General features: G+C 34.1%; 1 protein-coding gene across 16 annotated transcripts in view; it reads left to right on the forward strand.

The window, feature by feature from the left end:
* The first annotated feature begins 768 nt into the window (after nt 1-768).
* The window catches only part of LOC127861814 (uncharacterized), a 66,645-nt gene continuing 41,731 nt past the window's right edge, over nt 769-25,682 (forward strand). For 4 of the 16 annotated variants that reach the window (XM_052400495.1, XM_052400543.1, XM_052400554.1 and 1 more), the window contains exons 1-3: nt 5,540-5,949; nt 6,084-6,999; nt 7,573-7,590. In XM_052400495.1, coding sequence (XP_052256455.1) covers nt 6,205-6,999; nt 7,573-7,590 — 813 coding nt within the window. In that variant the 5' untranslated portion in view covers nt 5,540-5,949; nt 6,084-6,204. Of the gene's footprint in view, nt 919-5,538; nt 5,950-6,083; nt 7,000-7,572; nt 7,591-17,746; nt 18,122-24,203; nt 25,194-25,682 lie in introns of those variants that run through there. The other 12 variants (XM_052400583.1, XM_052400586.1, XM_052400594.1 and 9 more) reach the window with 9 other exon arrangements.

A 25,682-nucleotide genomic window follows, 5' to 3' on the forward strand; every position in this document is an offset into this window, starting at 1 on the left:
AAACATCGCTCACAAATGTAAACAAAGACAGGTTGCAAGAAAAACACATTGATATGTGCCGAATATTTAGTTTATAATAAACAATATATATAAATATGTCTACACTATTTTACTTTAAAAGTTCTCTATTGCAATCACTTTATGTAATTATTCGGTGTGTCATAAAAAATCACATAGTGCGTGTGTCACTTGTGAAATGGACGCTTGATCGCACCTTTCAATAGTTAATTGTAGACCGATCAATGGACGCTTGATCGCACCTTTCAATAGTTAATTGTAGACCGATCAATGGACGCTTGATCGCACCTTTCAATAGTTAATTGTAGACCGAGCAATCGCAATCAATTGTATTTATCTAATTTGAGGTTTCGTGTCGTCCACCAAAGTAAATATTTGTCCAAGGACGATTTTACATTAAAGTGGCTTCGGCGGGGAGCGCTAATGTTTGTCAACAACTGTCGGCTTGTCAAAATTTTAGTTTTTGGGTGCATGGTATATATTATATATATATTAGCACTTAATTGAACTATTTCAAATATGATGTATGACTGTACTGGCACGAAGCTCATATCACTGACGGTGTGCTGATCTGCGAGTTTATAATATTTTTTTGAATCGTTGATAATCGATTTCACTTTGTAGTAAAACACTCAAAAGGAACCACCAGGAAATAATAACGGAAAGTATGAGTTCACTTTTGGTTTTATATATCCTGTGCAAGGTTCGTTTACCCGGTCGATATGGCAAAGTGTTATATATCGTTATAGCTATCTGCGAATTTGGTACATAATACGTTGTTTCGAACGGGAGGCTAGACTCTAATTGCGCTACTCAAGCAAAGTGATGATGGCATTATCCATAGATAGAAATGTGAACGATTCAAAGTGACATGTGATGTGGAATAAAAGACTGCATTCTGTAAGTCAATGGCGATATGATGGTTCATATCTGTTTTGCGTTTTAATTTTTTTTAAAATAATTATCTGGAACAGAAGCTTATATCATAAATAATAAATAAATATGCTCACAGCGTTCCGTTTGTAAATTATACAAAGTATGGCATGTGAAATATTTTAGAAGGGCGTTTATGTATAAAGCATTTGTAAAAGTTTCAAATTACATTCAGTAAAAATAACATGATTTCAAGTATACAACTATTCAATACGTACTTAATTGTCTTAATTGTTTACAAATATAATCCAAGTCGTTGTATAAGGTTACTGTCAAGTTTATTATGTTGACAAACGAAATAGTATATTACGATTTATTTAGCTTTAAAGGGTCTTGTTCACATATTTTCAAATTTTACAAAAAATGTCATTTAATGAATGTACTAAAATCTGTCTTGTTTTGAACAATCTGAACTTAACAATAACACGAAACAAGTTGAAAAACAAATATTGACCTCCCCGGGATACGAACGCGGGACCTCTTGAGGCAGAAGCTAATCTGCTATTACTGCACTGCAATGGCTTTGCCTGTAGTTTTTAACGCAAAATATTAGCGTTTTCCAGATATCGAGGAAAAGCTTTACAAACGTTTTGTTTCTTTATTTCTATCTATTTCGAACATTGTTCATAGTTATGAGTATTACTAAGCGTTTTAAACATAATGTGTTCTTTGTTTGTTTGTTTTAAATCTTTAACTTTTATTTTTAAAATAGATATAAGTGGCTTTTAACCTGCAACCTCATGCTTTTCATTTTTTTACAATGTTTGCTTTGTTATGCTATCTAACTAACTGGGCTCAAACATTCATCAATTCATCGACTCATATTGAAACTTGATTTTTATCTATGAGTATCATTGTGTTTTGTTTTTTGACAGGTCCGTTTTTACATAACACATACACTTTATGCAAAGTGAATTTGGACTTTGTTCAAGTATTGTTTGTACAAACGTTTTTAATCAAGTAGTGTCGGTTGAACAGTATTTCAGTTCCAAACATAAAGGTGAGTTGCGCACCAACGGATTGGTTTAATAGTCTGTTTTAAAATATTTAGTTGCATTAATTGTAAAATAATTTCTGCGATTTCTTCTAAATGAGAAACAAAATAATTCAAAGCAGTTTAAATTTAAATAAATCATTTAAAAATAGCGTATTTTAATGTATATTTGCATATATCTGGCAGAACGCCGTCACGCCTTAATAAAGTCACCTGAATTCATTCATCTAATCCATGTAATAACGTACGCGACAGGGTTTTTGCGAAGCAAGTATGAATTTCAAATATCAACCAATATTGCTTGTTAACAAAATATTATAATTTGATAGTAGTAGTTGAGTATGCCTATATATCCAAGCAAAAACCACCAAAACGACATAGACTCTCGTAAACTATATCCATAATTGAAATACCATTTGTCGATCCATAAATCGCCACTTCATCCATCTTCCATCCTTCTCTCCTTCCCAACCACCACCTATCCTCCACACATTTATCCATCTATCAATCCATCCACAATTGATCTTTATTATGAACTTAGTTGGCCACTCCGTGATGTGTTCTCATGCTACGCCTGTTAGAACTATAACCACCCCCGGAAACCATTATATCAACCAATGTCCAAGAGTAACATATCCGCCAGGGTTTCTTAAAAAAATTCGTATTGGTGGAAAATTCGACTTTACATTCAACATGTTGATGAAAATTGATATGACCTGGTGCAGTTCAAAAGATGTTAAGATATGACAGGAGTGCAGTTCGTTTTTTAAGAAACCCTGGCGTATATGTTATTCGGGGACATTGGTTGATATAATAGTCGGTACAAAAACTTTTTCACTGGCAAACCTTTAAAGAAATTTGTAAATAAAGTGCTAAATATGGGACAAATCCCTGCATCGTCGACTTTGAATAGCCATATTTCAATAAATCCTGAATATAAATAACCCGGGTTTTTTAACATACATGGTAATACCTCCTTTGCATACACCAAAATATATTTTATTTAAAAATGCCTTTAAGCAATTATAGACGTGGATTTACTTACCCTACCGAAATTCAGCGAAATATATCGGCAACTTATCCTAGCACATCCAACTTCTCATAGCATATCGACTTTCCGGGGTTGAGTTTAGCTTCTTTAATATTCAGTTAGCGATTATTAAAGCTATAGCAAAGATCCGTTCCGTTTTCCGTTTTCAAACAGTTGGCTGTATTTGCTGTATAGTCTTTAAACGAATCTCTTTTTCATATAATAAAATCACAATACATACATATATATATATATGGTGTTCATATAATAAAATCACAATACATACATATATATATATATGGTGTTCGTGTAGTGTATACTTTGGTTTTATGTATAAAGTTAACTATATGATATTTCATAAGGATAGTCTATTCGTTAATGTGTATTTTTATAACAAGAAGATTAGTATAAATCAAATCAAACACAATGAATTATGTGGATTTAACACAAAAACTGACACAAATTACTTGTACTCTTACGTAAAAATGCAAAACAATTAATATGAAATAGTTCCGTGAACCTGTCTTATCGTATGGCGGTGGGTTTAAATTATATCGCCGGATTGACTTCTGTAGCCCTACTTAAACATTGTCTTACAAAACAACCCTCTGTGTCAAAAGAAATTGAAAGTGAAGATAATTTCATGTTTTGCATAACGCATATTAAATCCGTTGTAACATTGTGTGATCTATACCCCTACTTTTTGAAAGGCTTACCTTTCGGAGATTTCACAGATAGTTGTGTATCACCTTACATTGTTCAAATTGTACCCAGCTTAAGAAAATATCTGTAGGATTATGATTATTTATTTTCGCAACACTAATAATACGTGTTAAATCAGATATTTTAGAAGATAAATAATGTGAAAGTGTGTGTCGTCTGTCAAGTATAATGCACATTGTTAGTTTGTAGTATGTTTCATTGTACAAATTGGCTTTGACGCTTTGGATTTCGACACTCATAAATATTTGTACCTGCTAACTTTTACCCCTGTAATGTCAATGTCATAATGCTATATTACGGGATAACATAGTGGTGTTAAAAGTGGCATTTTTCAATCTAGCAATCCATGTTTAAAGTTCGGATTTTCTACTTTCGGATTGATATAAGCACTAGCCAAAAGTTAGACACATTTGTTTATATATTTTTTATTTTAATAACATTTATTTTGTATGAGCGTAATTGATGTTTTTAAACTTAAAAAAAATATTTATGCCATATGGTCCTGAACAAAAAAGAGCTCATTGGTTTTATCAAGAAATAATGTTCATTCTCCGAAATCAATTTGTTTTTCTTTAATTTTAAACATAACGCTGAGCTATTTTCCAATAGACGTGAAATGGTCTTCCGGCCTATAATGAATTAATAGGCAATATATACACAGAAAAAGTACAAAACTAAACGCAACATATCTACTTGCGATTAATTTATATCTTAAATCAATATTTGAATGAAGTCTACAATGTGTATAATTCATGTGTAATGAGTTCGTCCGAACGAACCCATCGTTCTAATAAGTGGTATTTGTTTCATTATTTCTAAGGATATAATTGTTACATATAGCCGCAGTTATAGTAGTAGGTTTTCGCTTTCCGCACGTGTCCATTCCATAATATCAAAACGACCACATCGCATTAAAGGGGCCTTTTCACAGATTTTTGCATGTTTTGAAGTTTGTCATTAAATGCTTTATATTGATTAATGTAAACTTTCGATCTAAAAAGCTCCAGTTAAGCATCAAGAAAAAAATTAAAAAAAGGAAAAAAGTAGCCCGCAGCAGGGCTCGAACCAGTGACCCTCGGAGTCCAAAAGTAAAAACCAATTAGACCGCTCGGCCATCCTGCCAATCATGTTGCGTATTTTATAGTTTATATAAGCAATCTTTGTAGTTTCACAAAATTAAACGACAACAACAGAACTCTCCAAATTATTCAATCGTTTCGCGTTGCAACGCTTTATAATTTTCAGGTTTTTAAATCGTCAAAAGATGCATATAATGGCTATATTTGACCATGGTAAATGTTCAGTATAACTGTTTCCTCACAAATATCATAACTAAAACGAAAACTTGCGAATATAAAACAACTTCTTTTAATTTTGTCAATTTACCAAAACGTGAAAAGATCCCTTTAAGATGGGTTCCACATCTTCCCCGCCAATAACACCAAATTATCAGAATATGTATGTACAATTTAGCTTCATGCATAAATTGGGTATCAACATATCATATCCAATCGAATTGCCTAGCAGAGATTTAATTAGCGTTTTCTTATATACTAATGGAGAAAAAACAAACTTTATACAGTTTGTCCTTAAATTAAATAATGCAAGAGCAAAAGTAATACAAAACTGAAACTTGCTTCGGAACCATTGGGTCAAGTCCCCAATTAATAACGTGACTATCTTTAACAAACATACCTACCGTGTAACTAAATAGATGGGATTATATAGGCTATATTGATTAATTTGGTCTTGCGCTGATAAAAGCGAAGAGGATTCACCCGCTATGATCAGTTTATGTTATAACAAAACCCACTTTCCCTTGTGTTTAATCTGGGCGATCATTTGTAAATCTTGAACCTATCGTACCTGATTGCCTGTAGGGTTTGACGGATTTAGGGAAGACGTGCAACATGTTTACTTAAGACTTCTGTTTTAGATTAATTTGTCATGCCATAATCAGCCATGAAAAGAAAAAATTGGATAATAGCTTTTGTATCGATTTTGGAATGTCTTTCTTTGTGTATTACACAAAATACAAACAGTAGCATACCAGTGTGAAATCATTAACGGAATACTGTAGAAAGCGAATGGTAATAAAATCGCCGTTTTCATCCAATCATTATGTGAAGCTTTTACAATCGAATGCAAACACCATTTGGAACATTTTTTTCTTAAATATTGAACGTAAAGTCAATTGTTATGAAAATTGGATATCAAAGATTGTAGTTAAATGAGTTGAGAAAATGTTCAGGTAAGTTTCATATTACAAGTCTCAGCTTAAATAAAAATAAGGATCACGCTTAAAATAATGATATTTATTTTTAATGAAAGTTGAAGACACTTGTTTTAATGTATTTATGGTTTTGTTTTGTTTTTCGTCTTTAGGTAAAACAGATTTGCCACCGTTGAAAGAAGAAGGAAAGTCGGAAGTATAAAATTACACATGATCATTCTAGAGGATCTTAAAGTGTATAAAAATATGTTCTAACAGTGTTAATAAATAAAAATGAGTGTGCGATCATATCGTTCGTTATCGTCTCGCACCACGCGGTCGAGACCTTCGTCCAGCTTGTCTTTTGTGGAAAGTAATTTCCGCGTGGACACACCGGACGTGCCACAAGTGGTCATAGGAAAGAGGTCTAAAGCAAGGGAGATAACTATAAACGACGCACCAATGATGCTGCTGCCAAAAGCTCGCGTGAGAGATAACTTGGACTATTACGACCGTTTCAGGCGATCGTTTGCAGTCGTGGCGGATACGACATACCAAGGACTGCATATATCCACCATCGAGTCTGTGAATGGCATGCCTAGTATTCCACAAAAGTCTGCGCTAAAACCTAGAAAGGATTCCACGTCGCGAAGCGAAGCGGACAGTGGATTTTGTTCCTTGAAACGCTCTGTGACGTTTGATAACTTGAGTCGGAGTCAAAGCACAGTGTATGCTTCCGATGACGATGCGGACAATAATTCGGACAGCTTTTTTGAGGACAGGGAATACGAATATAAAAATCCTTATCGGCATCCCGCCCTAAACGGCGCAGCAGACGACTTTCCGGAATACTTAGAATCATTCGGCAACGATGCGCCGGTGGTCATAAGCCCGACGATTTCGCAGTCTCGACCGCCGTCCAGACAGCTGGGCAGTTCACTTGGCCGTCGGCGTCGGCATGGGCATAGCAACCATGACGACGACGCGTGTGAGATCTGCGGGGTGGTGTTGTCGGACGTTGAGCGCGTGCAGAAGTCGTTTGGAAAGGTGGACAGCTTCCTGGACTGGGTCATGGCCAGATGGGGAAAGGTAGGTCACGTGATGTTTAATATCGTTCATAAATAAAAAATAAGTGTTATTTATACATCAAATTTGATTCTTTATGAAGGTTGTCCATACTTTTTCAGCACCTGCCAACTCTAAATTGATTTGAGGACCTGGTTGCTCAACTTGTAACGACCAGTTTAGTTAACAGTCCGCAAACTTCTGACCAAAATAAAATTAATTTTAAAAGCAATAAATATTATCATATGCAACTTTATCAAGCATAAACATTTACTATACATTCGCAATATATTATGTAAGCCATAAAGGGCACCCAAATGCGATTCTTGTTACATAAAATATACCGGTACAGCGATCTATATATGTTATAGTTGTGCTTCCCGTTCACTTATTCATCAAGTATTGCAAACGGAGAAAACAGAAAAAAAACTAATGAACAATATAGCGCCGATGAAGCATTCGGCTTTCAAGCTTATTTGGATTGATAATTTGAGGTATGCTTTTGCACAGTAGCATATATTATTTATTATGCGCATAATATATCTTAAATTTGTGTGTGATTCTCTCTATATTTAATACATTTTATATGTTCACCAGGAATACTTCGAAACGCTGGTATGCTTATAGATTGTTTCCACTTTATAAACTTATAAAGGAAGGGTTTTTATTTTTTTTGTTTCACTTTTGCATTCGTCATTTTGCACTTTATTTCGCTCTTTGTTTTATATGTTATAATAACTAGTATTCATAGTTAAGGTAAAACTGAACTTTTATTATAGATCAAAATTGTATTCATTTGATTAACATAAAACGCGATTAAATTTGTCTGACGCTTTCTTTGTGTAATATGTCATTTTACTTTTAGTAGGCATTGTGATTTACACCAATAATGTTAGGAACAATGAGACATACTATGGTAAAGTAGTTCGAGGAAAATAAGTATTTTAAGTGCTGATATCCCCACGTTTTCATAAAGAACTAAATAAGCTCTGTAAACTATTCGGAAACAGCGCACACAAAAACAAGAGGACAATATATTAAAATATGCGGTTCTCAAGCAGACAATCGACTATCTTTCAAATTGTGTCAGATAGAAGCTAAATGGGTTTTTGCAATATCGTTATATATCGGTCAATACACAACTCGGGCCGAATAACACCCCGTGAAATAGTAATAAGAAGTCATTTCTGGCTAAATATTGGTTATTGTGGTAATAGGAAAAGGGTTAGAACTTTACATTTCCGTTCAAAGCATGAGGACGATAGCCTGATTGGTTTGCTCATAGTCGTCGGTACCCTAAACCGTTGCTTAAAATCCCCCCAAAAGCAATAAGCCGTAACAAAATTTCGATTCTTCCCCGATTTTTATATATATATTTTGTAATATAATTCAGTAGCGTTTTTACTGTGCTGCGTTATGCAGAAAGTATTTATTAATCAATTTTTCGTTTGTCAGATAAAGCATTTAAGCACGTGTATTTTACTTAACAATGTCTTAGCATTTCCGACGCTTTCATTACAATAACAGACTTTGCCCATGGTTTGTTGCGGAATAAACTACACTTGTTTTTCCTCTGTACAGGAAAAAAGTTGCGGGTCGTGTTAGAAATTAGTCAAACGCTTATGAGCTCCTAATCGTTGTTTATTTACGTAAAATACGTAAGATCGATAACAATTTTTATGGATATAATTGTTTCAGTCGTTTCAGCGTTTAAATATCATTCACTATTACTGGGCATATTGCATAGCACCGACCAGCAATGTGTGGATTGTTTCTCACGCACATATCACATGTGATCTAACATGTCTGGTTACAGGAGTGTATTGATCGAAACACTGCACATGATAAAACAAAAATTTTCGTAAAATATTTGTTTAAAAACGGTACGAAAATCCCAACTTATTATGCAAGTGTTGTATTTCAATGAATGTTCGTCTTTAATAAAGGTAGGAATGTATTAAATGTAGTAGCCTCATACTTGTTTTACCCTATTTTAATTACATATTGAATCATTAATCGCATGCATTGCAAATTTAATAGTTTGATTGATTGATAAGCATGCAATGGGACAAACGTTCTATTACGACATTCTTTGTTTCTTAACGATTAATAAACTTAATGAAGCGCGCTTCATTTAACGTATTGTCTGCAGTCACTATTTATTGACCTGCGAGAGCATAACGAATATCTGTTTTCAACACATAACAGAATATCAATCGAGCCGCGTTCTGAGAAAACTGGGCTTAAGCATGTGCGTGAAGTGTTATAACAGATTAGCCTGTGCAGTCCACACAGGCTAATCAGGGACGACACTTTCCGCCTTAATTGGATTTTTGCTAAGAAGAGACTTCATTACAACGAAAAATGTCATAAAAGCAGAAAGTGTCGTCCCTGCGGACTGCACAGGCTAATCTGGGATGACACTTTACGCACATGCATTAAGCCTAGTTTTCTCAGAACAATGCTCAATTTATCATTATATACAAATATGTTTCACAGCTTCATAGCTTTTTAATTGGATATCTTTTGCTAAGACACTTCTATTAAACTTACAATAAAATACAAATTACCCGTTACCTTTATTTTGTGTCTTTGAAAAGATATGATAAAGATATAAATATTAAAGTATATATACCTTTATATCGGACAACGCTCATTCTCCCATTTTAGACCGCATTCAAAGATTTACCAGCTTAGCTTCCATCGTGTCTCCCATGGCCCATTCAATACCCAATGCGCCGTCAGTTCTATTTACATATAATTAAGGCACTATCAATGGCTTATTGTTACAGGGCGTGCATCTACATTAAAAACTAACAGTCTTTTATAGCGACTATAAAGTGTACCGCTTACTAACAATTCATTTAATTGTGTTTTTATATCTCTTATATTGACATATTATTGCCGCAACCAATCCCCAATCTTCTCGTACCCAAAACTGTAACCAATAAATACCAAGCAAAGAAAGAAAATTTTTAACTAATCTAAATATGTGAATCCTTTAATCAATGCAACGTAATTATTATGGTATATGTAATTGATGAATGACTTTGTAAACTATAGTTCCCTACTGTTCTACTTAATATTTTTGGAATAGCTCATTTTTCTTGTTTTAAATTTCATTATTTTTATGACCGATCAACAATATACGTCTTTTTGTGGCTGCACGAATAAAGTAATAGCTAACGTGTACAATCTAATTTGTGGATTTAACACATAGCTGACACTCTCAACGTTGACTGTCTGCGGTTATTAACGTAGTATTAAATGATTGAAATGTATGAGTGATCTGCAGCCGTGGTTGTAAGGCCGTGCCGGTGGTATACATGGACCGGAATTCGTCGTCAGTTCTACTGAAAATAACACTGAATGACGAACAACTGGACGTACGAATTGCTTGAAAAGACATAGTGATCGTGCTTCGCCTATCAACGTTACAACAAAAGAATTGCTTTAATTTAAAAAAAAAAAGAATTGCTTCGTTTTAATTCAATCACATTGTTTTCAAGAAATGGACCACCAATCAACAACAACGGAAGAATACGTAAACTAAAGTGTGCTCCTTTGATGAAATATGACAACGTTGCAGAAAAACGGAAAAAGTATTAAAGAATATAATATCTGACTACTGAACACAGTTCAATAAAATAAAAATATGGCGGAAATAAAAAGGAAGTTTAAGACGGTTGCACGGATTACTGACACCAACATGCTATGGTTCCAACATTGCATTTTGACAAACAAACGTCTGTCGGACGAAAATACGGCGATTAGAGCATTGCAGAGGATTGCGCAATCTGGAAGTCAGTCGGCTAGGCAGGTAATTCCTGTATACGGCGCTCTTTTGGCAAGCCTTTGGATATACCTTTTCAAATTGTATATGGTATGCTACTTTTACATGGGAAAATTACACATCGACGAGTGTCCAGTGGCCTTAATGTTTCTTTATTTGACGCTTTAGAACTTAAAAATTCGCTGCTATTGTTTCTAACATGCAGGAAACCAGCCATCCGCTAAAAAAATAATATTAATTTAGAATGTTCTGTTATTGGTTTACATGTTGCATCTTACCAGAAAAAAGTTCAATCATCTAAAAAAAATATTTGTAGTTATAATACACGTTTTCGAAATCGTCTTTCATATTGCTAAAAGGACAATCACCGATGCATCCTTGTGTGTACGAACACTGGTCTTATTTTGCCTGTTAGCACTAATCCGTGGTGCAAGTGGCGACACTTGAACATGTCACCTATCGTTGATTGATTATTGGCTGATCACTGCACAAGTCTTGGAGGTAAAACAAACATCTACACGGGTCATACAGTGTGTCGTATTCTGAGAAAACTGGGCATAATGTTTGTGCGTAAAGTGTCGTCCCAGATTAGCCTGTGCAGTCCGCACAGGCTAATCAGGGACGACACTTTCCGCCTAAATTGGATTTCTGCTAAGAAGACACTTCATTTAAACGAAAAATGTCATAAAAGCGGAAAGTGTCGTCCTTGATTAGCCTGTGCGGACTGCACAGGCTAATCTGGGACGACACTTTACGCACATGCATTATGCCCATTTTTCTCAGAACACGACTCCAGTGTACATTCTATTCTGTTTATTAATCAGGAATGCCATATAACAGTAGGCACTAGTTGCATCATTGTTGCCACGAGTGTCTTTGTTTTAACCATCAACATCATGTGAAAAAACGATGTATGTCACTGTCTTCAAAATTCTTCCCACACAAATATAATTACTATTATTTCAGTTCGAGTTTCGATGTAATCAATTAAATTTCAATTATATCACGGCTGTCAATTTCCAGTGATAAATATGCATATCAAATGTACAATTATAATTTGTTTAAAGCAGCCCGTAAATAGTCACTAATATGTAACTACATTAATCAATAAATTTATCGCTTAAATTATATGAATAATGAATTTAGTCTTACATGTTTTATTTATATGTAGGCATTCTTAAACGTGATCTTTCCTGAGTAGCTAGTATTTTACGAAGACGATCTCGTTCACGCCTGTGTTAGCTCTACGCAAATAATACCGAACGTCAAACGAGAAAAAGCAAATATTTAATGTTTTATTTGTTGTTCAAATGAAGTCTTTAAAATGTACCAATATTTGGGATGAGTGATATTTGAGACAGTCTAATGGCACGTAATGGAATGTGAGCAGATCAGAAATCGACGCTATCCCATGTCTTGAACTTTTCCAACACAAATGTTAATGAGGTTATTCTATTTTACTTGTAATAACAGAACAGAACAGAACAGAACTTTATTTCGACTTGTACATAGTACATCGTCTGTCTTAGCCATGTTATATTATACATTTCAAAGGTCACGTGAAAAGAAAGTGGGTGTACAATAATAATTAGTGTACATAACGTATTACATAATACATGACAGTGGTTAGAAACAATCGCAATGATTAAAACATCTTGTGACAGGGGGCAATCGATTATAATGCTATTTATATATATATATGTAAAATAAACAAAAATGGAGAGTCGATTATCTTACTCATATAAAGTGGATGAATATGCTAATTACATCGATAGACAGTGCACATTTTTGTTAATGTCTACAACAAATTAAAATTACACAAATTTTAAAATCAGGCACGTATATTTCACATATGTATACAAGTAGATATTAGTTATTTCTTTAGTCGTCTAGAGAAATGTGAAAGGTGAATAATCAAGTAGAGATGATACGGATCATTATAATAATAAAAACAGATATGCGTTAAATGCGGAAACACAAGCGTGCATTTAAATTTCCCATCATGTTGTTGCGGGTATTGGTACTGCATTATGAGGATTATATACATACAACAAACAAGTAATCAGATAAACAAACATACAACCGAACCCGTGGAACATAACATTTCAGCTGATATTTAAACAACATTCAATATGGCTTTCCTAATTATCAGAGCTTCTTTCACAAAAACAGATATCTTAATGAGAACATCTTTATTACATGTCCTCATAAGGCTTAAGAATTTAAATACTGATGGCCGTTTAAGATAATAAGATTTGATGTATTTTCCCTAATATCTGTATAACATGGGCAGATTATAATAAAATGATATTCATCTTCAATATCACGTGAGTTACAACAAATACATTGTCTTTCTTCCCTATCTATGCGGTTATTACTAAACCTACCCGTTTGATTTCTTAATGGATGACATGACATTCTTAATATACAGAAGTAAAATCTGAGACTTTTGGGTAAGATATCTAAATATTTTTAATATTCAAATGATATTTTAAATTCTTTGTACAAAAATAAAACTGGACTTTCAAGTGTGTGAAACCAATGTTGTTTAAAACAGTCAATGACTCTGCATTAAAACTCAGAGAGAAAAGCATTATTATTATGGTACTGGTAATTTTCAAAATATATTATAAACGAGAAAAACATGTACCACAAAGACATAAGCATGCCATATATATAACATATCATATCATATCTTTGACAAGTACGTAATTCAAGTTATATGTTTCATAATAAAAGTAATTATCACGTCAAAAAAACATTTTTATGTTCAATTAAGTATCAAGCAAAAACGTCTTCCGAGTAATAAACGCATCGTGCATATACTTTGCCATAGCAATTAAACTCTTTCTGTTATATTCCGACATCATTGTATAAAACAGATTTAAAGTTGTATACTATGTCCATTAAATATTTATGTCTTAACTCAACATGTAATGGGCACACTAAAACGAAATGGAATTCGTCTTCGATTACATAAACATTGCGTTTTAAACAAAAACAATACAAAACAATATAATATTATCACTGTCTTTGATTTTTAACCAATATTTCATTATTCTTATGTATCTGTGAATACACATTGGGTATCTGCCCAGTTCGCCTCACACTGCAGCAGAACACGCATTACTGTTTACGCTTAATAATCTTTTACAAAATTTAAGGTGTATTCTTTTTAATTCTTTGGATTTGGTATAACCTCAAACTTCACATGAATAATTAGGAATTGGCGATACGAATGCATCGAATAGTTGACACAATGTTTTTGGCGAAAGACCAAAGTCGTTGCATTTACAAAATAGAACATTTAAGGATTTCAAGGCCTTTCCATTAAGATGTTCAATGTTTTTACAAAAGTTCCCAGTGTAGTTAAAAACAGTACCTAGATAGTTAAAATCACCAACTGCTTCGATTGGTTGGCTATTATAGGTCCATTTTTCATTTGCTTATAGTGCCCCGCGTTTTCGAAAAAACATTATTTTTGTGTTTTTGTAGTATTTACAGTTAAACCACATGAAGAACAGTTTGAAAACAAAAGATCTAAGTGCCTCTGAGTTTCTTCAGGAGTTTTACCTATAATAGCAATATTATCAGCGAACAATGACAAAATCAAAGTTAAATCATCAATACTTAAGCCTGCATCGATATTACACTGCAAATAAAGCTCTAAATCTTCAACAAATAATGAAAATAAAAGAGGTGACATCACCTCCCCTTGTCTTAAACCAACAGCGTAGTTAAAATATTCAGAATAAGTAGAACATGCCTTGACTAAGATTAACTAAGTGCATTTCTATAAATAGAATCAAAACATTTCATCATGTCCACGTTTATGACGTAGAGCCTCTTATTTTCATCGAGATATTTCGTTATGTACTATGAACAATTCGCAGAGGACAGAGATCAGGATATTGATTTTTTACTCAAACATATGATTTGAAGTGTAATTGTACTATAAGGACTAGTTTACAGTTTGCAAAATGACGATTTTATTTTTTAAAGGTCATAGTTAAAAAAATGTATGTATTATCTAACAAGGAAATTAACACTTACAAAAGTGTTTATTGTTTATGCCCCCGGATCGAATGATAGGGGGTATATTATTTTGGCCTGTCTGCCTGTCTTTCTGTCTGTCTGTCATTGTATATGTTTGTCTGTCCCAAAACTTTAACATTGGTCATAACTTTTGCAATATTGATAATAGCAACTTGATATTTGACATGCAGGTGTATCTCATTGAGTGGTGGAAGATCAATGTCAAGGTCATCCTTCAAAGTCAAAGGTCAACAACAACAAAAATTAAAAGCGGCGCATTAGGGGGCATTGTGTTTCTGACAAACACATCTCTTGTTTTATCGTATATAGATAATCCTCAATCGAAGTCGGAACAACTTAAGCATGTGTTATGCTGTCCCTAGATTAAGCTTTAATGTGTATAAAAGACAAAGCGTATAAAATGCCATCCAAATTCAAAAGCCTGCGTGTTGTAGTTGTAGTGAGTTAACTTTTGCTTTTAGAGGTCGAACCCGTAGACAGGCACATTTTTTTTTCATGCTTTTAATAATAATTATTACAATCGTTCGAAACATAATATCTTTATAAGTACATTCATTTATAAAATAATTCCAAAAAAAATACGAGAATTAGAGCTTTAATGAGAATATGACGCTAACAGGATCCCATAAGGGGCTATTCATTTGTATTTAATACATATAAAAAAGCTTATTAAAAAATACAAATATGAAAATAGTCTTCGTTTAAATATTTAAAACAGTTTTCTTTTCAATGAACACAAATAGATAGTCACGTAATAAAGTGTCTATTTTATTGCTTATACGATTCGTAAAAATAGAATCAAAATTCTTTTTACAGCACCTGATTCCGTTCCGTGTCTTCTTATGATTGGTTATTTTGTTTTTGATTTGTTTTGTTTATCGACTGAATCTCCTAGTCGTCAAATTGTTCGGATGGTTTACTATATTATCGGCATTCTTGAGGTTTGCGGTATGAATTCAAAAAAAAGGAACAAAGAAAGACAAATCATAAAACACTCCCGTATACACATTTTTATTACCTCCCTTGGATAAAGCATTAAAGTATGCTGCAAAAAAATAAATAAATAAGATCTCAGTGAAATATAAAACGATTTTGTATACTCAAAAATCAACATTATGACTCACAGAAACACTGAAATACATGGTTTAGTCAAAGGTCCAAGTAAAACGCTCACTTTTTCGTACTGGACATCAAATCTAGATTTAAAGCACATTACCAATTCAAGAAAATGAGGTGTGGTTTGGGAATTTGTAAGATATGGTGGGTACCGTTTATCGAAACCAAACATATTGGGCAGGCTCTGGAGAGAAAAAAAAACGGGCCTGATGCATTTTCGTAGAGTTAATTTCCAGATAAGCCTGTGTAGTTCGCACAGGCTAATCAAGGATGATCTGTGCGACCAAACTTGATTTCGGTAAGCCCAGACAGTGCGAACTGCAAGGCTAATCTGCCATTTAACTTAACGCGCACGTATTAACCCATTTATGCCCAGTGGACTCTCCCATCCTTCTAAGTTTGATCAATTTATTTCCAAAATTAGGGATGTCTGGTATATTTATTTCTATATTTAGAACAATTCTTACAGAAATTCCTTTAAGCAAACAGCGTAGACCCAGATGAGACGCCGCATCATGCGGCGTCTCATTTGGGTTTACGCTGTTTGCAATGTCCTTTTTTCAGGACGCTATGCATGAATGGGTTAAGTCCGGTTTTTCCAGGGCGATACTGAAATGTTAAGACTTATTGATCGTAAACTCGAAATGAAGTATATTTAATGAAAAAAGTCGTTTACGAATCATAGTGTAGTACAAGTTCATAATTTACATAATTATTTTGAATTTTTGTTTCGTTTAAGCTTCAAACCCATGCGTAACCAAGATTGGACAGTTAATATTGTTGAAACAATCACACACTTTAATGTTCGTTAAATATTGAATGAACTTCAATCATACACTATAATGTTCGTTACATATTCAATGAACTTAAGACAGATGCATGTCTGCAAATTTATAACGCGATCTAAAATAAAAGTTGCATTATTAAATTGTTATTTTCACATATAGTTTCTATCGGTAAACCCAAATATAAATGAACTGTAAAGTCAACGCGTATGTACTTTATTGGAATTGTTTGTTGTGGGTGTTCGGTGCTATTGTTTGTTGTGGGTGTTCGGTGCTGATGTCTTTGTTGTTGAGTAATACTAGAAGCTGCTCTCAATAACCTTCGCAATCATGTGTACCGGAATATGTCCATCGTCAGTGTTTGGCAGGTTAGTAGATTCGTTTAAAACTTGAAACGTGGACAGTTTTTACAATTGGAATATTGTACATATTATAAATAATTAATGCATTAAATCAATACAATTAGGATTGTTCCTGATTAAAATATAATCGCACTCGACATTTTTTTAAGAACAGGAAATAACAGAACAGTAATTTATTACGACTTCTACATAGTACATCGTCAGTCTTAAAAATGAAATAATAAACATATCAACATGCCCCGTGAAAATTACTTGAACATACTATTTAACATAACACATGATAGCGGTAGTTAAACAAAAACTCGTATTTTACAAAGTTGTATATGGTGGCGATCAGTTATTATGCTGTAAATATTTATGGAAAATAAACTATACTGATCAATGATTATCAAATAATGGGAAAAAAAGCCGCCAGGACTGACGGTACTTACTAAAGGCAATGCAATCATAACAAGGGGCTATTACTGTGCTAGGCGCGATTACACGTTTGGCTTTCAAATAAGACTTAAAGAATACAACCGACAAACCCGATACTTGTTACAAGATACAAGATATACGATCATTCCAACTGCGACAATGTTATTTGAGCTTTAAGCTATTTTGGATTATTTGTATACATGTTCCAATAATGTGCAATACTTGTTGATTGTAGGGTATTGCTATGCCTTTGTTGGATTATGCGTTACAAAAATAAGCGTAATAAACGTTGAAATTTAATAACTTTAGATAAAGACTCTATACAAGTACCATTGTAAATCTATTGGAAAGATGTCTAGTAGTTTAAAGTGGCGAAACGTTATCATTTTGTGAAGAATGACGTTGTTTGTTCAACTCTTCATTTATGAAAATATTTTATTTGTATTGAAGAGTGGGCGATCATACATGTATGATCGCTACATTTGGAGGATATAAGAAGGAATTAGTCGTGAAAATTGTTACGTTTCAAGCACAAAAACAGTGGATTGAAGTGTAAGAAATACTAGTACAAAAGAAATGTGCTGGGGACGAGGATGTACACTTCAGGTTTGACCAGTGTATATAATGGACGTTTGATGAATATGCATGTTTACTAAATATTCATTATATCATTTTCATGTGTAATAGTATATAATAAAACCGAATTTGCTGTATGATCCCGTGTGCGCCTTTTTGTACAATATGATATGAAGTATTTCGCAAATAACCATTTAATAGATCATCGCTTAATCGGTGCGAAATCATGACTTTACATTTAAACGTATTTTCGTTCGCGTGAGTTTTGTCTAAGAATCTGACTCAATATTTAAAGTTATAAAATGAACGGACTGAGTAGAAACTAACAGTTGTCAAACATAGGGCGAAAACAACAGCAGACAAACGCGTACATGATTCGCCGTCTTAATGTTAAAGCAAAATGTTAATCAGAAAACGAAACTTTTTGCCTATGCCATCGTACCCTTTCTGAAATAAGGAATAACGAATATATAATTGGCCGGTTCAATACTGATGTAGATGTTCTACTGAAGTACTATAATGATTACGTGTATTTATTTTTACTTAACAAACTAATACCGCCGTTCAAGCGTAAGCTGTGACGTGAATAATTTATGTTAAATACATGTTAACTATTCATTATCCCCACCCCAATCATCCATTTAGGTTTGATTGAAAAATTGATTGCGATCAGACCAAAGGTGAACCGTTTGAGTTCAACAATTGGTGTTGACGGCGATTTATATTAGCTGCTATATATATATATGTACACCTTATATTCATCGCTATTTTATGCAAAAGCGCGTTTTATCAACCGATCTTGATAGACAATTTAATCGTATTACTTTAGAGACCATAATTATGTAGCTGATTACAAATGGACTGTGTATGGGTGTACCCACTAAAATTCTTTATAGCTTTGGTTAATATTCAATATTAATGAATGTTGATTTTCATCAAAGACCTTTTTTTATAAATATTTTGCATTGTGTTGTTGTTGAATTTTCATATTACTTTTATTTAGCTTGTATTATGTGTGATCAAGTGTTGATTTATCTAAAAATTATATTCGAAACTGATTCAGTGTGTGCGATGAAAAATCCCGAAAACATCGTGATTTCATTAAATTATTAGTATTAAATAATACTTTAGTTATACAATTTGTTTAACTTACATTATTTCGTCAAAATAAACCCAGCATAAAATCGAACGAGACTTGACATGACCACGCAAGATTCTGCAAACAAGATGAGACAATAACGAGCTACCTCCAAGTTATTTCCGGGATGCACAGAAAAAACGCCTTTTGTTACTCGTAATCGCCATTACCTCGACATCAATGTAGCATGCTGGGATCGATATAGCGGGACAAAGTACCCGTTCAGCATATTAATTTGGATATTGACACTTAAATGTTTTCAAAAGTGGATGCGAAATACGAGTTCACGAAATTTAATTAAAAGTCTCTTCAACATTACATATTCTGGTCGTCTAAAAAAATCTTTAGGTTATGTTAAGGTGATTTGAAGTGTTTGAGGGGGGGGTGGGGGGATCTGTTCGCTGTACACAAATTCAATAATGGAGTCATCTTGACCAAAAATCTGTCTAGACAAGAACAAATAAGTTTTTGAAGCATGTTTTAAATTTTAATAAACTCGTGTCATAGACATGTGAACTCGTTGAAGTGTTTGTTTTTGATAATCGAATATCAAAATTATTACGTTATTATTATTAAAATTATTGTTCATGACGTTTTAAAGTCGTTAAAATAAGAAATTTAACTAAAAGATTGTTGTCTCGTTATAATATAATAATAGTTGTATTTATTTAAAGAAACTTAATCACACAAAAAATACAACAAAATAAAAGCATGAGCATTCACTTCTTCAATATAGTTTGACTAGATTAAACAAAAAATCAGCGGCTGATACTCATTAATCAAATATGATTGAACCAGCCTTAAGCCTTGTCATTAAGATATGTAACAAGACGTTTATCACGTTTTTAATCAGTCCGAATGGCAAATTGGTTGTGGCGTTAGTTTTCATTAAAAGGACACTGAATCAGAGCCTAATATTGATACAGTGTTTTCTTTTACTTTATTCTCTTTAATTATTTTCTTTAAATTAACACGTACGTACCGCTGTAGTTTTTCTCGTGCAATACGACACGCGGGAGTGACGTAGTTCTATTTCGTCGTTACGTTGCATAAAACGAACCTTAAAGGTCGATTCAATAATTGTGTCGACAAGTGTCGCAGTTGAGGAACAAGTCGAGAATTAAAGTAAGGCATTTTTAGGTGGGGTGGGGGCACATATACATATACTCGACTCGTACCAATATTGCTCGCACTATTGAGGTTATACTAGTATTATTAAGATTTCTTGTTCTGTATTTCTAATATGCGCTGACTGACTTCTAAAAGTTTTTGCGTCTGAAAAGGTTGGTTACGAAAACAGCGTGATTTTGCAATTATTGATATCAACAAAAGACGGGGTTAATTAAGTTCTTTCGAACCTTGTTGAACTTTTTTGGTTTTCAAACAATATAAATATCTATCAATAATGAATACCTGCCCCATGCCTGTTCTATAGGGTTGTGTATACGTGATATTATCTAGAAACTATTTTTTATGTTTATACATCAAAGAAAATATTATCGCGACATTGTCAGTTAATTGCCAAAATAAAATACTAGCACAAATGTTTAGTAAAGGTCTCGATGTTGGGCCAATCTAACGCTTAATTTATATGAAATAAAATCGGTATGGCTTTATACTACGATCTTATTACATGTCTTAACAAGGGTATTCGGTTGGTAAATGAGCAAATTATAATATTAAATTATATTTTACTTCTCGATATTTATACAGCAAAACGCGTCTTTTACACATGTAAATGTAACTTATGAAAACGAACGACTCTTGTGCAACTGTTAAAATTTGTTCACATTTTACTCCTGTACTCGATCGAGGACTGATATATCTTTTATGATTTTGTGGTGATACGAATATTGCGGAATGAAATACAGGTATATACGCCGCATGTCAGGTTTCATATGTGTAGCTGCTAATTACATCTTTAATGTTATCTTTACGTCCCCAACCGGTGTAACCGGAGTAGACAACGCTCTTGTTAATGTCATTATGGGTTCCTTGTTTGATTTAATGACTTAACGGAGTAACGACTCTGGGAGTTGTAGTTTTTTCATTGACATATTTAACTTCAATTAACAAAGCAACTAGATGGTTAATTGACAGAACTCGAACAATTACAGTTGAGAGTAACGTCACAAAATAGTAACGAACTACATTTTAACCCTTTCAGTGCGGGAACCGAATTTTAAAGGCCTTTGCAAACAGTTTGGATCCAGATGAGACGCCACAGAACGTGGCGTCTCATCAGGATCCAAACTGTTTGCTATTCTGATAGTATTCTTTGAAAAAAAAATAGAACAAAATGCTAATTTTAGAAATTCAGTAGATGACATTTTAGCAGACGACAAATTTCCCAGCATGCAAAGGGTTAAACTGGCCATTCCTGTTGTACCCGTTTTCGATCGTATTTTACGAGATGCGAAATACACCTATTGATTGAGTAATTAATGTGCAACAAATACTGCAAATCCGACCAATTGTGCGTTGCAGATACAATAGAAGATATTGATATTATTATTCGCGGTTATTGGTTCTTGGTAACAGGGATCAACCCTAACGCACTAATATGGAACGCCATTACTGACTTCATATGACTGTTGTCGTTGTTTGCAGTACATTAAAAGGGCAGTTTCACAGATTTTGGCATATTTTGAAGTTTGTTATTAAATGCTTTATATTGATAAATGTAAACATTGGATCCAGTAAAAAATCAAGAATAAAATTTAAAAAAGGAAAAAAGTAGCCGGTACCAGGGCTCGAACAAGTGACCCCCGGAGTGCTGGAGTTAGTCTGAAATAAAAACGCATTAGCCCTCTCGGCTATTCCGCAGGGTATACATAGGGCTGGTATTATATACCATATATAAGCAATCTTCGTAGTTTCGTAAATTTAAACGACAACAACAGAACTCTCCAAATTATTCAATCGTTTCGCGTTGCAACGCTTTATTATTTTCAGGTTTTCAAATCGTCAAATGATACATCTAATGGCTATATTGGACTATGTTAAATGTTCAGTAATACTGTTTCCTCACAAATATCATAACTAAAACGAAAATTTGCGAATCTGAAACAACTTTTTTCATTTTGTCAATTTACCAAACCGTGAAAAGATCCCGTTAATCATTATTTTCAGTGGAATATACATTATGATCTGTGCAATTTTCTTTACGTTCGGTACATTTGTCATTGTATGCAGTAGTTAAAGCATTGCGCGAAGTAGTAACAGCATTATGTTCTGTCCAAACTTCTTGACGTTCTGTACATTCAACATTATGTGTAGTAGTTTTATCATTATGCGCTGTGTAAACGCCTTTACGTTCGGCACATTCGTCAGTACGTGCAGCAGTTACATCATTATGTGCAGTAGTAACAACATTACGTGCTGTGCAAACTTCTTTCCGTTCGGTACATTCGTCATGACTCATTCTGTGTAGTAGTTTTATCATTGTGCGCTGTGCAAACATCTTTACGTTCGGTACATTCGTCATTACGTGCAGCAGTTACATCATTAAGTGCAGTAGTAACAACATTACGTGCTGTGCAAACTTCTTTCCGTTCGGTACATTCGGTACGAATGTACCGAACGTAAAGACGTTTGCACAGCGCATATTGATAAAACTACTACACATAATGACGAATGTACCGAACGGAAAGAAGTTTGCACAGCACGTAATGTTGTTACTACTGCACATAATGATGTAACTGCTGCACGTAATGACGAATGTACTGAACGTAAAGACGTTTGCACAGCGCATAATGATAAAACTAATACACATAATGACGAATGTACCGAACGGAAAGAAGTATGCACATAACATAATGTTGTTAATACTTCGCGTAATGCTTTAACTACTGCATACAATGACGAATGTACCGAACGTAAAGAAAACACAAATCATAATGTTTATTCCACTGAAAATAATGATTAATGTACTGCAAACAGCGACAACAGGCATATGAAGTCAGTAATGGCGTTCCATACACTAACTCGTCATTTGCACGTGACGTTATCCCGAGGTCCGTGTCTAAGTGCTAAACACCGTCTCTGAAACCTAGTACTAAAAGACTCAGGACGTCTCTTGTACCTCGTCACTCAGATAACAAGATGCTTATCGTTCATTGTGCATATTACGGAATATGTTTATGTGATACAATAAACAGATGTTTTGTGTTTCATTTGAAGTGTTTTGGATGCGTCGATATGCATTTTATTCGGTCTAAATTAGAGATAAACTACCGTCATAAATAAATAAATGGATGTCTAACGCAAATTCGTGTGTATTCTTATTTGTATTTACCTTATATTGTAACTGTTAAAAAGTATAACAACGTGGCTTTAATTTTTATAGATGACATATTTGGTGTGTCTTTTTACACTTCATTGAATAACGCAGAGCAGTAAATTGAATATGCTATAAAAAAAAAACTAATTGAAAGGTGTGTCTTTTATAAAGACTTAATATTGATTATATCGATTGCATCGAAATGAAATAAATGTTATTTATGTTCACAGCTGACAATCATTAATTAATGTTCGAACTAGGTAATTTATAAACGCTATTCAAATCGATTTATGTGTGGGTGGAAAGGGTGTAACTTTTGATTGAAAAGGAACGGCACACAGGTTTATGGTTAAAAAAAAGTTTTTATAAAACGGATAAACGTAATAAGAATTGAACAATTGATACAATTAGTTTGTCAGTAAGGTTTGCTGTTGTTTTTGTTGTTGCTGGAACATGATAATTACGGCGTCATCTGTAATATATACGTTTATGAATCAATTGAGCATTTATCGGATATGTTCATAAATGAGTATCTTAAAAAGAGTATTGAGATCGACACCAAACTCAACTTTTTGTTATTTCCATAACGAATCAAAACACACCTGCGACTCTTATCATTAAAATGTGCCCTTTAAAAAGTACATAAAGGTGCTGCATGTAGTCGGTACATTTATCTTGAATGCATATATTATGTATTTGTCAGACGGGATCATGCCAACATTCGCGCGATAATCGATATGAATGATTTGCCTTTCACTACAAATGATACATTCATATTAAATTGACTGTGCTGTTGTTAAATATTCTTGTGCTTTTATGGAACTTGATATAGATCTAAAAAATTCCAAAGAGAGACGTGCGGGATCTTAATATGCGTGAAAGTGAAGGTTGTTAACATAAGCAGCAAACGGAAAATTCACAGCGCAGTTTAAAAATGAAAATCGACGCAAAAATAGCGTGGTTGGATAATGGATATAAGACAAAACTGTTTGAAGATGAGTCACTGAAGCAGGCGTCTATAAAACCGTCCAACAAAGACAACTTTCTTCTGACCCCACAAGATGATCCTAAGACGTTTGTGGAGTTCCTGGTGGGTGGTCAGTCAGATGAAATTCAGCAACGCCCAAAACTCGCTCAAAGACGGATAAAAAGCGCTTCCGCCATCCGTCTGAAGGATCGTCCTTGGGTGCACCCAACGCCCCCTAAATATCCAGCAGGGTTCGTACAAAGGAGCCGCCCAGGATCGGCGCGACCCGCTTCCGGTCGCCCATCGTCGGCTGCACCATCGTCTGTCTGGTCCATCAGAGCGAACGCACAGAGACGTATTAAAAGCGCCGGATCTGTTCGCAGCTCCGGTACTCAGGCAGAAAATCATTCAAGGGAAGTGCTTGATGAGATTCGTAAAGGATTTACTCTAGTCAATAAACTATACGAAAACAGCTACAGGACTAGTATGATAAGCCTACATCCGGCGGGACCGGCCCCGGATTATCGGTACTTTGATCGGCACTCGAGGTGCTATGATCATAACCACGCACATAAACAGCTATCTAGGTACATGCCGCAGACGGCTTGTGCAAAGTTTCTGGAATGTTGCGGGTCGCGCGCCGTGTCGCCGGCACGTCTGAACGATCCGAACACTCAACCTCAGCGGTACATTGATTATCACAGGCCGCATACAGCGCCGACTACGGTAATGTTTTAGTTGATTGAGTGGGAATTTAGGTTCATGCTTTTCGGTGTTGGGTTCGTGTATTGTGCTTGTACGGCAATTAATTAGTATGTGTTAAAAAAAATCCACGCACATTTTTACATACAAAACATCTATTAATTACCATATTTACTATGACAGTATAATTGTATTGACTCGAATATTTTATTATTACTGTTAATTATTAGGAATCGAATTAATCATGATTTAGATAGAATTCCTACTTTAATTTGGTCGAAGTTCAACCCTGTTTGATTGGAACAGTTATGTGTAACTGTTCGTGAAAGCAATCGTAGTTACTTCCCTTCTATAATAAGTATTTACTAACGATTCCTTGTACTTTCATTCATGTTTGATATACTTATATAGTCGTTTTCATATTCTTTATATGTCTCCTTTTTTTTAACATGTGTGCATCGTTGCGTCCTATAAACTCCGTAAAGCATTTCAATATTTTTTTAATTGTTTCCT

This window comes from Dreissena polymorpha, chromosome 1 (assembly GCF_020536995.1).
Source record: "Dreissena polymorpha isolate Duluth1 chromosome 1, UMN_Dpol_1.0, whole genome shotgun sequence".
Taxonomy (NCBI): Eukaryota; Metazoa; Mollusca; class Bivalvia; order Myida; family Dreissenidae; genus Dreissena; species Dreissena polymorpha.